Raw genomic sequence first — 13,177 nt, 5'->3', positions numbered from 1 at the left:
TGGGAATAGGGCTGATCCTTTGGGAATCCATTTCTTAACCCCCAAAGGCAGGGGAAAGGGAGGGCCTTTGGATTTTTTATAGGGTATGCAAAGGGTGGAATTGGGGTTGGGGTCAGGGGAAGAGTTCTTAGCAACACAAGAAGGGTGAGATCAAATTCCTGCCTCTTAGCAACAGCAGCACTCCACACAGAACGTGTCCCCAAATCCTAAATTCCCTCTAAAACAACTGAGAAATTATGCAACTGCAGATATATTCAATGAATTTCCTTCATTTAACCCAGTTTTGGGTGTTTTTAAAGGATGAAGGTGAAGCAAAGGCCAAACCAAAAGGCGAAGCAGACAGGTTTGTTCCCAACATGGATCACAGGGAATGTGAGTGACCAGGGCTGTGCCCAAAGTGCCTCCTCCAGTGGGGGATGGAGCTGGAGCAGCGCACGAAGCTCTGCCCGCACTTGGGGCACTCACAGGGCTTCCCTTAGTGGTGCCTCCGTTGGTGTTGGGTCAAGTTAGAGCTCTGTGAGAAGCTCTTCCCACACTGGGGACACTCGTAGGGCCTCTCCCCAGTGTGGATGCGCCGGTGTCTGATGAGGGTGGAGTTGTCCTTGAATCCCTTCCCACAGTCGGGGCAGCGGAAGGGCCTCTCCTCTGTGTGAATCCAATAGTGCTGGAGGAGAATGAAGTTGGTCACAAACCTCTTCCTGCATTTATCACACTCGTAGGGCCTCTCCCCAGTGTGGATGCGCTGGTACTTTACGAGGGTGGAGTTGCAGTGGAATCCCTTCCCACAGTCGGGGCAGTGGAAGGCCCTCTCCTCTGTGTGACTCTGATAGTGCTAGGGCAAATGGGAGCTGGTCAGAAACCTTTTCCTGCATTTATCGCACTCACAGGGCCGCTCCCCAGTGTGGATGCGCTGGTGCTTGATGAGGGTGGAGTTGCACTTGAATCCCTTCCCGCAGTCGGGGCATTGGAAGGGCCTCTCCTCTCTGTGACTCTGATAGTGCCGGAGGAGATCGGAGCTGGTCGGAAACCTCTTCCCACACTTGGAACACTCATGGGGCCTCTCCCCAGTGTGGGTCCTCTGGTGCTTGATCAGGTTGAACCTCTGGCTGAAGCACATCCCACACTCGGAACACTTGTATGGCCTTTCTCCAGTGTGGGTCCTCTGGTGCACGATCAGGTTGGAGCTCTCTCTGAAGCTCTTCCCACACTCCCCACACTCGTAGGGCTTCTCTCCAGTGTGGATCCTCTGGTGCATGATCAGGCTGGAGCTCACGCTGAAGCTCTTCCCACACTCCCCACACTCGTAGGGCTTCTCCCCAGTGTGGATCCTCTGGTGCCTGATCAGGCTGGAGCTCACGCTGAAGCTCTTCCCACACTCCCCACACTCGTAGGGCTTCTCCCCAGTGTGGATCCTCTGGTGCCTGATCAGGTCGCAATTCCACCTGAAGCTCTTCCCACACTCCCCACACGTGTCGGGCTTCTCCCCATCATGGAGCTGCTCATGGAGCACCAGCTCCAAGCTCTGGCTCCATCTCCGGCCGCCTTCCTGGCCCAGGCTGGCTCTTTCCCCCTCAGATCCCCGCCAGCTGCGTTTGCAGCCCCTCCTCGTGCGGCATCTCCAGGGCTTTTCCTCCCCGTTGGCTTCCTGCACCATGGAGCCGCTCAAAACGGCCTCTTCCACCAGGTTCTGCCGTGGGCATTTGTCCTCCCTGCTCTCCATGCTCAGCTCCTGCTCTGGGGGAGGAAGGACAAGGACAGGATGGGATTTGCCTCCGTGCCACAGGCAAGGGCAAGGAGATCCCCCAGGGCTGAGCTGCAGCCGGGGCCGTGCTGGGCTGGGAGATGGAGCAGCACAGAGGGGAAAGGGGCACTGACTTCCTCCTCACCTGCCTCAGTGTCCCGGGGCATCTTCCTCTTCCTCGCAGCCTCCCTGGGGCTGGGAATGCGCAATCCTGGTTTGGGAAAAACAAAGGATGAGAGCGTTTGTAGGAGTGTCGGGGGGTAGGACGGTCGGGACGGACGGAGACGAGAGAGCTCTGCAGCCAGGGCGTGGAACTTGCGGTTTATTGCAAAGGGCCTGGGTGCAGGGCCCTGCTTGGAGCTGCCAGGCACAGCTCGGAGCAGGCCCGAGAGAAGAGAGGGGTAGAGAGGGTGAGAGGGTAAATGACCAAGGCAAGAGCATAAGAGAGTAACGCTCCCATTACAACACAATAAATTTTCTTCTGTGTTGAATATTCTATTTCTCACTAACCAATCTAGTAAGGATACAGGTCCTAGAGCATTTACATACAGCCTGAAGGAATCATTACATCACCATAATGTGCTATATTTTACACCCTAAAAACTCCTCTTTGGACTCCTTCTGCTGAGCTAGTAGGGTTTGCTCTGACCCTTGGACCTCTCATCAAGCAGAGGGAATTGTTTCATCAAAAGGGGATTACGTTCAGTGGGCCACACCATTGTTTTCCAGTTATTTACTAATGAGGTATCTCAGATGTTGCTTTCATTTCAATTGTCCTTATACTTTCAATATCCTCAAAGTCTTTTGCCAGAAAATCATATTTATAAGGTTTTCCGGTTTCATCTTCCCAAACAAACATTGAGTTTGAAGGTGCCTCTGCCCAAGTCCATGTCTACAAGTCACCGGCCATCTGGGCTCCAGAAAAACCTCCCAAACACCAAGATTCAGCCTGGAAAAAGCCTCCCAGGGGTTCCCCGTCCCTGGTCCGTCCCCTCTGGTGTTCAGAGGTTCCCCCCTGTCCCACCTGCTGGGGGTCACACTTGGATTGGGGGTCCCCCTTCTCCTTGGTGCCTGCCCTGCCCAGGCTGCTGGCAGTCCCAGCAATGCCAAAAGCTCCCCCCGCTTCGCTCTCCCCATTTTGGGATGCAGGGGCTGTTTGGGCTTCCGGGCTCCCTTCTCCCCTCATTCTCTGCTCGGGGCTGCAGCGGCTCCAAGGAGTCCCCCCTGCCCCTCTCCAGGCTCTTCAGGCTCCCGCCAATGGCGCCGCTCCCCCCTCTCTGGGCTCCCCACTTTGGGCTCCTGGGGGACACAGGGCTCTGCTCCTCCAGGCTGCCTCTGCCGGCAGCCGCCACCGCCACCCCCCGATGTCCCCCCGAGGGGCCTTTTCCGCTCAGCCTTGGACTCCTTCAATCTCCAAACATCCCAAAAACCCCAACCCAGGGACCCCCCGGGATATCCGGGCCGAGCTCCGCCTCTCTGCTCATTGGCACAATGGGGGGGTGATGATCCCACAGGTGAGGGCTGCGAATTCAGGCAGGGATCAACAGCATGGTTCCCTCAGCTCAGCCTCGATCCGCCTTTGTCCCTCCTCTTCCTCTTCCTCCCCACTCCTCCCCTTCCATCCCCCATCCTCTTCCCCCTCTGTCTTATCCCCACCTCCTTCTCATCTTCCATCGCTGCTCTCTCTCCACCTTCATCCCTCCTCTTCCATCTCCCCCTGCACCTCCTCCCTAACCCCACCTCCTCCTCCCCCTCCATCCCTGCCCTTCCCTCCTCCTCCTCCTCCCCCAGCAGCAGCCACACCCTCGCTGCCCCGTTCCCGCAGCCCTCGCAGCCGCGGCAGGAGCGGGGATGGAGCCGGGACAGGTCGGGATGGGCAGCGCGGGGCTCTCGGCTGCTCCAGCCGCTGCGGGCGGGGGGAACCCGGCCCGGGTCAAAGGAGAGGCAAACTGGGCAAAGTGGGGGCACATTGCAAAACTAAGGATGCAGGAGAAAATGGAGCTGAAAGAGTTATGATAATACTAACCCAAACGAAGAAAAACTGGAAATTCCAAAGTTTAGGGAAGCCAAGAAAAAAGATTTAAACAAGACAGGAAGTGAACAAGATATATCAGGGAAATGGAAACTTCTTGATGGAAGACAATTACTTAATAAATGTGCTGCTAAGAAAATATTAGAAGACATGCATTGGAGTTGCAAAGCAAGTAACTGAAAGATGCTTAATTTGCCAAAGGATAAATAAAAAGGTGGTGAGAAAAACAAGATTAGGAGGTTGTGAGTTAGCTCATCGACCATTTCAATGTATCCAAGCAGAAGTTTAGATTTCTTAGGGTCTGGATTTATTTGCAAAAAAAAAAACCATTTAACTAGAAGAGAATATGCCATATGTTAGACAGAGGATTTAAGAAGAATAAAAATCTTTAAAGGATGAGAAACCTCCGAGAAAAAAAAAAGGGGAAATGAAAGGGAAGGGAACAAGAGGAAAAATCAGAAAGAGTGGGATCCTCTGCAGCTCCTGCCCCCTCCGTTCGCGGTCCAGGCGCCTGTCCCGGGTCCCGGCTCGCTGCCCGCCTCAGCTCCGCCCACCCCGGTGCTGTCGCTCAATTTGTGTGCCCTGCTCCCACTGCCTGGCCCGCGGCCGCTCTGCCGCCCATGCTGGGCAAGATGGGGGTTGCTCTGTCCTGCCTCCTGCTCCGAGGTCACCGCGCCCACCGCACCCAGGGGGGGTCCCAGCCATCCCATCCCCGCCTGCCGTGTCCCTGCCACCTGCGATGGGCACCGCCGCTGCTGCCGGGCTCTCCCACCTGCCTTTGCTCTGCCGGGAGCTGCCGGATCAGCCGCCATCAGCCATCTGGGGGCTGCCCACGCTCCGCCTCGGGCTCCACAGGAAGATCCCCCTCTGCCGATTCCGGCAGCAGACCCTGCCCACACTCCCACCGAGCTTCGGCGGGATATCCTCCCCTGACCCCGTCCTGCTCTGAGTTACGTCCCCTTGGTAACCACAGCTCCGGCTGTTGAGGGAAACTCTCTCTCTCTACAGGAAGCTCCTTATCAAAACACTAGGAGCTCAATTAAAAAGAAGCCATCTCCAAAATCTTTCCCAAAACACAGGAGAAAGGCTATAGAAGGGAAAAAAGTGAAAGAGTTAGATGAAGGGATTGCTCTATTTCCGTTCAGAGATGTTCCCATGGAAGGGATGCGCTGCCCTGCCCCGCGGGAGCCACCAGCGCCCCTGCCGGCCGTGCCCGGAACTGCACCCAAGGGGAAAGCGCCGCAGCCCAAAGGCCGGGACCGGCTCCGGGCTCTGTTTGCTGTCAGTGCCGCAGCTGTTGCTGTTTGTTTGCTTTATTATACACACTAGTAAAGAACTGGTATTCCTATTCCCATATCTTTGCCTGAGAGCCCCTTGATTTCACTATTCTAAAAATTAAGAGGGAGGGGGTTTGCATTCTCCATTCCAAGAGAGGCTTTTTCTGCCTTCCCGAGCAGACACCTCTCTTGTAAAGCAAGACAAGCACCCACAGGCACTGAGGGGGCTGCAGGAGGGGCACAAGAAGGCCCTGCAGCACTTGGGCACAAAGGCACAGCAGGTGAATGCAAGAAGGGAGCAGCAAAAGGCCAAGCTGAAGGCAAAGGCCAGGGCACAGTTCCTACAGCCCCTGAGGGATCAACCCCAGGGCCCAAGGGGGCCCCAGCACCCAGGGCACGGGCTCGGCCACAAGCACCTGGCACAGGCATTGCCCTCCTCGGCAGGGGAGAGCCCACCCAAACAGCCCCTGGCAAGGAACCAGGGCTCCAGCTGCAGGGCACAAGGACACTGCAAGCACAGACAGCAGCACCCTCAGCACCAGCAAGTCCACCCCTTGATGGACATGGATTGCCAGGGCTGGCACAGCTCCCATCACACCAGGGACCCTCCACACTGCAGCCCTTGAGAACATTCAGGTGGGTCTGCATTGAGAGGAGGCATTTCCTGATGGACACAGGGGCCTCTCAATCCACTCTCAAACTTAGACCTAGGGGGAAAATAGTAAAGGAATGTTTTAATTTTTAAGGGAATGAGTGGGAAAGATGAGCAGGTATGATTTGTTCAACCACTATTAGAAGCTGTGGGGGATAGGTTTGAAATAAATTAATTGCTTTTTCTTGCTCCTGTGATTGTAATTAAATAGGAAGGAATTTGAGAGCTGGATTTTAATACTGTAAAAGGGATACAAAGGCTAGTTCTGTTGTACCTTTGTGTCAAAATCTGACAAGACCCATGCTGAAGTGAACCCCAAAGTGTGGGCAGCCTTACGGAAAGAGGGAAAATTAGATATGGCGCCTCTACAAATTACTTTAAAGCAACCAGGACAAGAAATACCTTGTTCCAAGTGAGGGAAGGAAGGGCTCATAGCCTAGTATTGAGTCCCTGTTAAAGGCAGGGCTTTTGGAGCCAAGGATGTCTCCCTACAACACTCCTATCCTCCCAGTCAACAAACTGGATGGATGGACAGGAGAAGGAAACACAGAATTTTCAAGTGTTAAAATGAAGATTAACTGAGGCGGCTGGCTTGGGCCTTCCAGACAGAGAAAAAAAATTTGAATTTTAGGTGAATGTTAAACAGGGTCTTGCCAAAGGAATTCTTGTGCTAAAATTTTCAACTCTATATAGGATCTCCTACAGTTCAAGTGTGGCATCAAGTTAAAGGTCTCACAAGCAAAAGAACCTCTAAATGGATGAGCAGGGCTCGGTTATTACAGTATGAAACTTGTTCAATGGCACAGGAGGATTTAGAACTGAGGACAGGGCAAGGGTTTAACCCAGCCTCCTGTTTGAACAGCCTGGAGAGGGGCTGGCAAGGAACCCAGGACTGCACTCAAGGGACAGAGCTCCAGACCCAGGCTGGGACAGATTGATGATTGGACATTCCCTGGCCTGAGGGAGAAAATGTGTTTGTGGATGGCTCTGCAAGGGCAGCAGAAGGGAAAAGAGCTACAAGACAGGCTGTTATTAAGGAAGGGGAGAAAAGGAAGGGGAATCAGACACAGCGCAGGTCACCGCCCCATGCTCAGCTCAACCCACGCAGCTGTGGGTGCTTGTGAGAGCCTGGCACTGAAATGCCCTGAGCAGGAAGGCTTCAACATCTTCTGCTGACACCATGGCACCTAACAGGGGGGCAAAAGCAATTCTCACTGCTTCAGCAACCACTGGGGCAGATATCAAGGCATATTCTCCCACAGCAAGCTGGGCTGGCACAGAGCCTGCCCTGGCACTTTGCTGCTGCCAACACCCAGCCAGGACATCGGCTCCTGCCCAAGGAGTGCAAAGCAGCACCACTGGTGGCCAAGGGGCCCATGCCAAGTGTCCCTGAGGCCAGAAACAGCCGCCAGCACAGCTCAACACGGGGGACTCCTCAGCCTGGCCTCAAGGGCTCTGAAGCCCCGGAGATTTGCACTTCCCGCCTGCAGCAGGAGGATGGGAGGCCGCCCCTGAGCCTGCCCTGAAGGCAACACAGCAGCAGCCAGGGCTCCACAGCGGGCCAAGCCCCTGCGCCTGCCCACAGATCCTCGCCTGGAATCCTCTGCAATCCTGGCCACCCTCCTCTGCCATCTCCAGCCACTGGGGCCAAGCCTTGCTGCCACTGCTGCAGCTTCAGCGCTGCCTGGGCCTGCACTGCCACAGCTGCTGGGGAACACCAGGGCACAATTCCACTCTGGGGCTCACTCACACCCACACTCTGGGCTGCCTGCCATTGCACTGCTGCAAAATGTACCGATTTCGGTTGTTTTAAACCTTATTTCTCTGCTTTGGCTTGGTTTTCTTTGCCTTGGGGAAATGAATTTTAAAGCTTTTATTTAAGGGATGTTGTGCCACTGAATTGAGATCAGTTGAACATCCCAACAGACTGGGAACAACCCAAAAGACACCCAAAGAGATAACGACCAGCAACAAAACATCAACATTGCCCAGCAGCAAACAGCAACCAACAGCTACCCCAGACACTGCCTGGGCACAGCTGGAGACACCTGGGCTGGAAAAGGCTGAGAAGGAAATCCAGGAGTGTGGAGACCAAATTCACATCAGAGGGGAAGGAATCCGGGTCCAACCGGAAACCAAATACCAAAAACTTACACAACTTGGAGGCAATGAGCATTAAAGCAGTGTTTTGGAATATGAATCCCAATATTACCAGTTAGATTGTGCCTGGGCCAGTCTGACCCTCGCTGCTGAGCCAAAGGCGGCAGCTGTGGTGTATCACCCCAGAGACACCTTTAGCTTACTGGTGGTTGCAGCTGGGCACTAAACAAGTCCAGGCTTGGTAGAACTCCGTTTACCTCAGGAAGAAGGCTTCAAGCGATGGTGAAAGAAAAAGGAGAGGATTCTGCTGGAGGGTTATATCCAGTGGTTTAATCCATGGTTACAGAGGTCTGAATCTTGAGAAGAGCTCCAACAGAATGCCCGACCGCATGGCTGGACTCACCTTTTAAGCTCAGGGGGAGGGGAGGGGTCAGGTGAGCCACCAACCAGGTGGGGGAGGCGGGATCTCAAGGGACGAGGGACACCTAGACAGGCCAATGACCTCTGGGCCTGAGAGGCATCCTTTGAACTTGCCCAACCGCACTATGCCTTGTTGGAATGTTAAGCCTGATTGACAGGACTCACTCAGCAAGGGGGCGAGGGGGGAAGGGGAGGAGAGGTATTGCAACACCTGGGAGGTGACCTGGAAGTTTAAAACACACTGCAACAGCAGTGGATTTAGATCGCTTCAGACTACATAAAGTCTAGGATAAAACGAGTAAAACTCACATGGCATGGAATGATTTTCTCCGCACAGCTGAGCTATTTGTGAAAGAATTTACTTCTGTTGCACATGCAGGCCAGAACCAAGGAATGCCTTGACTCTCTAACACTAAAGAGATTCTTTCAGCGACAAAATAACGATATGAGAAAAATTTTGCGTAATATTCCCACTTTACATTTTTAGGAAGGTTTGGGACAGAAGTGTGAGAATCAAGTTTGGGTCTGGGTTTTTCCATGTTCGCCTTTATGTCGCATTTTGCAAAATTGAAGAACTTTAACCATTATACTTTTAACTGGTAAACAGTTAATAATTTATTTTGAAAAAGCAGATTCTGGTGGGGCACATGTGACTCACCAGATGGCTGCCCTGGAAGAGAAGCTCCATTCCAGGCAGCCTGCAGAGGAGCTTTAGAAATGCAAATGAACACTGCTGGGCAAAGTGTGGACAATGCACCTGGGTCTCTTGCCTGGGGCAGGAATTGGGCTGATTCCCTCTGCCCCTCACCCCAAGCTCTGCCTGCTGGCACTGATGGAATTTGCACAGCTCAAGGCAGAGCCCAGGGGGAGGATATCTGACCCTGCAACAGAAACGGGTGAAGCTGCAAAGGGAAACAGCAAAAGGAGAATGTTGGGAAAACCTCACTATAAAAAGTGGGGGGGCAAACATCCCTCAGCCAAATCCAACATGTGCTGTCACTGTCTGTGTTATATAGGGTATATAAGAGCAGTGGGGGTTTTTTGCCACCAAAACTTCAGGGAAATCAGTTGGGAATCCAAGGATTTGATGATTTAATTAGAGAAAAGCAGTCAATTGATGCAGCCCTAGCAGAAGAGAGCAGCCAAAAATGGGGAAAAGATGAATGGCCAGCAGAGCAAATCCTACAACACCATGGACCAGCCCCTGGGAAGCTGATCCAATTTATATCAGGAAACACAGCATCCATTTCTCATTTCAATGGCATCATTAGATTACAAGCTGCCCTCGCAATAATAACCAACCACACAGCTCCAGCCCCTGACCTTCCTGCGGACCAATCCACTGAAACGAGGAACACAACACTTAACCAGGGGATGGGATCAGATCATCTGTTAGCAGAAAAAGGAGGAGTTTGTGGAAAATTAAATTACTCAAACTGCTGTTGGCAAAAAGATGACAAAGGAAAAGTGGTGAAAAGAAAAAAAACCAACACCAGAAACAAAAAAGCAGCTCATGTATTGGTCCAAACGTGGAAAGGATGGGAATGGGACACGGTTTTGTGGCTCCCTGGCAGACCATGGGTTAAACGAATGCTGTTTCTCCTCGGATGTGCTACAGCAACTCTCATCTTTTTACCATGCTTCACACCTTGAGAGTGCAGCTTATTCAGCAGCTAAGCGAGAAGTCAGGGATTTGTACATAAGGAAGCAACCAGCGAAACCACCAGCTTCAATAAATGTTCCTAATTAACATGGACTGCTGCTCACAGAAAATCCCACTAAACTCCTGAACTTCCAGAAGAACAAAGCCTTTACAGAGCCGTGAATACCTGCCGTTATACAAAAGTGGGGATGCACATTAACGAGGACATGCAGTTGGCGCATCGGGAGGTCTGAACCTTCCAAGCACCTCAGCCAGTGGGCAAAGGGAGAGGGAGATGAGCCCGGGAAAATGAGGATAAAAAGGAGGCTGCGAACTACAACAATGGCAGAGAGCGCACGGCAAATGCCCCACGGCCTCTCCCTCTGCTCAGCAATAAAGTCACTTTTACAGGACTCCTCTGTCTCCTCTGGGCACAGAAACCTCCGGCCACGGAAATTCCCCGCACAGCCCTGGGCACGGGGCAGCCCCCTCTGTCCCAGCCACAGCAACCGGGCCGAGCCAGCGCTGCTCCGGCAGCGGCTCCTGCCGAGGCAGCGGCCGCAAGGAGACCGCGGGCAGCCGCTCCCGCAACGCCCTCACGCCAGCGGCAACACGGGCCGGACACGGCACAACGAACCCGCCCGAGCCCCCTGCCGCCCCCGAGGCCCGCAGCCAGCCCCGAGCCCCCGCACAACCCAGCGCGGCTCCCACCTGCGCTGCGGCCGCCTCCGAGCTCCGCTGCCTCCTCACCGCGCTCCGGCCGCCGCCACCGCTCCCAGGACTGCACACACCCTCGGACAGTGTCGGCGCTGCCCAGCCATGGCCGCCCTCAGCCCGCCACCGGGGCCCCGCTCCGCCCCACTCCCACCAATCAGCGCACCACAACCATGACTGACGGCACCATCGCCCAATCGCAGCCAGGGGCGGGCTCTGCACACGGCACAGCCCCGCCCCGCGCTCTCAGGGCCCCCGGGCTGCGTGAGGGCAGAGCCGGAGCTGAGGGACAGCCGCGGAACGGGCCCGGGCCCGAGGGGCATTGAGCTGAAAAGACAAAGAAACTTCTCCGCAGCTCCCGCCACGGCTTTCCCGGCACTGCAGCTCCAGTGGCTCCGGCTCAGCGGGAAGCCCTGGAGCCTCACTTCTCCTACCCCTAATTAGGAGCATCAGTGCATCGCTTTGATTTCCCCCAAAAAGGGAAAACCGCCCCAAACCCCTGTGGATGAGTGGGGGAGGGGAGAGATTTCTGGCAGAGAACTCCAAAAACTCAGAGGAGGATCATGATAATTGTGGTAAATAGATATGAGTCGTGCTGACAAAATTGAAACTGTAATCAATATTGATACAGTAATTAATATTCAGAAATAATAAAACACTTAAAAGGTGTAATGCCATGAAAGAAAGGGGAGGTGGGGTTGCATCCCCCCCTCCCCTTTTTCCTGCAGATGTTCAAGGATAGAAGGAAAAGCAAGAGATAACAGTTATGAAAAATTAACAGAAAGGAAAATCTGGTTGGGTCCCAGGAAAATGGTAGTTATAAGAGATTTATTGCTTTGATGCTTAAATATAATATTATGTTAGGTTTTGCTTACATTATACTAGCTTGGTGCGCATGTATTACCCAAGGGTGAATTAAAGGACATCGAGGAAGAGGAGAGGCCTTCATCAGTGACGACCCCCAAAGACGGGTGCAACCACCAAAAGAGTGGTGGAGCATGCGCGGTAAAGGTGGTGATGAGGGCAGAAGTACAAGTGTGATGATTCGAAAATGGGAGGAGATGGCATTGACACATGGCACAAAAGGGGGAATTTTCGCTTGGCAAGCTCCTACGTGAGGTGGCAAGGGTCCAAGGGCCCAGCACTCTGTACCCCTCGCTGTTTGGTTTTTTTTTTTTTGCTTATGTGCTATTATTGGAACCAAATTATCCCTTATTTTAACCAAATTACATTGTCAATATTTCAAGTGTATCCGATTTTATATATTCTAAGCTATTCAATGAAAATTGCTGCTACCTTTAATATTGTTTGGTTTTGTTCATGATGGGATAATTGGGGAAATATAACACCACTCTTCTCCCTCTCTCGGGCCTGCTCCAGCTGTGCCTGGCAGCTCCAAGCAGGGCCCTGCACCCAGGCCCTTTGCAATAAACCCCAAGTTCCACGACCTGGCTGCAGAGATCTCTTGTCTCTCTCCATCCCGACCATCCTACCCCTGTTGTCCTACAAAAATACCCCCAAAAAAACCCCAAAACTCTAGTGAGAGATCACAAAATTACTCCAAAAATACTCAAAAAAATCCCCAAACTCTGGTCAGGGACCATGAAATTACCCCAAAATGGCCAAAATCTGGTGAGGAACCCCAAAATGACCCGAAAATACCCCAAAATCAAGTCAGGTATCCCAAAATATCCCAAAATCAGGACAAGAACCCCAAAATCTGGTCAGATAGCCAAACTTACCACAAAAACACCTGAAAATACCCCAAAGTCCCCTCAGGAACTCCTAAATTACCCCAAATGCCCCAAAATCCAGTCAGGGACCCCAAAATAACCCCAAATCAGCCCTAATCCAGTCAGGGACCCACAAAATCCACTCGGGGATCTCCAAAATTCCCTCAGGATGCCCCAAATCTAGTCGGAAACTCCCAAAATCCTCCCAAACCCACTCAGAATGCCCCCAAATGCCCTCACAACCTCCAAACTACCCTCAGTACCCCAGGTCCCCCGCAGGGCTCCCCAGCCCTCCTTCGGACCCTCGAAAATCTCCTCAGAATCCCCCCAGATTTCCTCATGAGTTCTCCATATCCCCTCAAGACCCCCCCCCCAGATCTCCTCAGAACCCCACAAACACCCTCAGGACACCAAATTCTCCCCCAGGACCCTCCACATCCCCTCATCATGTCCCAAACCCCCTCACAACCCCTCAGCCCCCTCACATCCCCTCACAATCCCACCCAAACCCCCTCAGAACCCCCCAAATACCCTCAGGATCCCCAGTTCTCCCTCTCACCCCCCAAAAGCCCCTGACAACCCCTCTAATCCCCTCAGGAGCCCCCAAACCTCCTCACGACCCCCAGTTCTCCCTCTCGATCTCCCCAAACGCCCTCAGAACCCCCCACATCCCCTCAGGACCCCCACCCCCAGTTCTCCCTCAGTCCCTCCCGATCCTTTCATAACCCCTCCAAACCCCCCCTCACCGCGCCTCCCCCTCTCCCCGCTCCCGGTGCTGACCGCGGTCGCTGTCACCCATCCCGCGCTGCCGAAGGGGGTCCCGGGGCTCCCTCGGCGCCCCCAAATTCCAGCCCCGCCCCTTCCCC

At 53.6% G+C, this 13,177-nt stretch overlaps 2 protein-coding genes across 2 annotated transcripts in view; one reads left to right on the top strand and one right to left on the bottom strand.

The window, feature by feature from the left end:
- Positions 1–13,177, top strand: part of LOC135461215 (zinc finger protein 239-like) — a 61,665-nt gene that overhangs the window by 18,765 nt on the left and 29,723 nt on the right. The gene's annotated exons all lie outside the window — the stretch shown is intronic.
- LOC135461213 (zinc finger protein 239-like) lies at positions 833–13,161 on the bottom strand. The gene is made up of 3 exons (XM_064738210.1): positions 13,092–13,161; positions 1,887–1,952; positions 833–1,734 (listed from the first exon to the last, which is right to left on the bottom strand). The coding sequence occupies exons 1-3, from the start codon at positions 13,108–13,110 to the stop codon at positions 833–835; spliced, it is 987 nt and encodes a 328-aa protein (XP_064594280.1). The 5' UTR covers positions 13,111–13,161.

Source organism: Zonotrichia leucophrys, unplaced genomic scaffold (genome assembly GCF_028769735.1).
Source record: "Zonotrichia leucophrys gambelii isolate GWCS_2022_RI unplaced genomic scaffold, RI_Zleu_2.0 Scaffold_222_82797, whole genome shotgun sequence".
Taxonomy (NCBI): Eukaryota; Metazoa; Chordata; class Aves; order Passeriformes; family Passerellidae; genus Zonotrichia; species Zonotrichia leucophrys.
This window is presented reverse-complemented; position numbering and strand designations above follow the sequence as displayed.

Coding starts and splice junctions, on each gene's coding strand:
- LOC135461213 (XM_064738210.1), bottom strand. Junction 1,735..1,886: donor GCCCCGGGACACTGAGGCAG/GTGAGGAGGAAG, acceptor TTCCTCCCCCAG/AGCAGGAGCTGAGCATGGAG.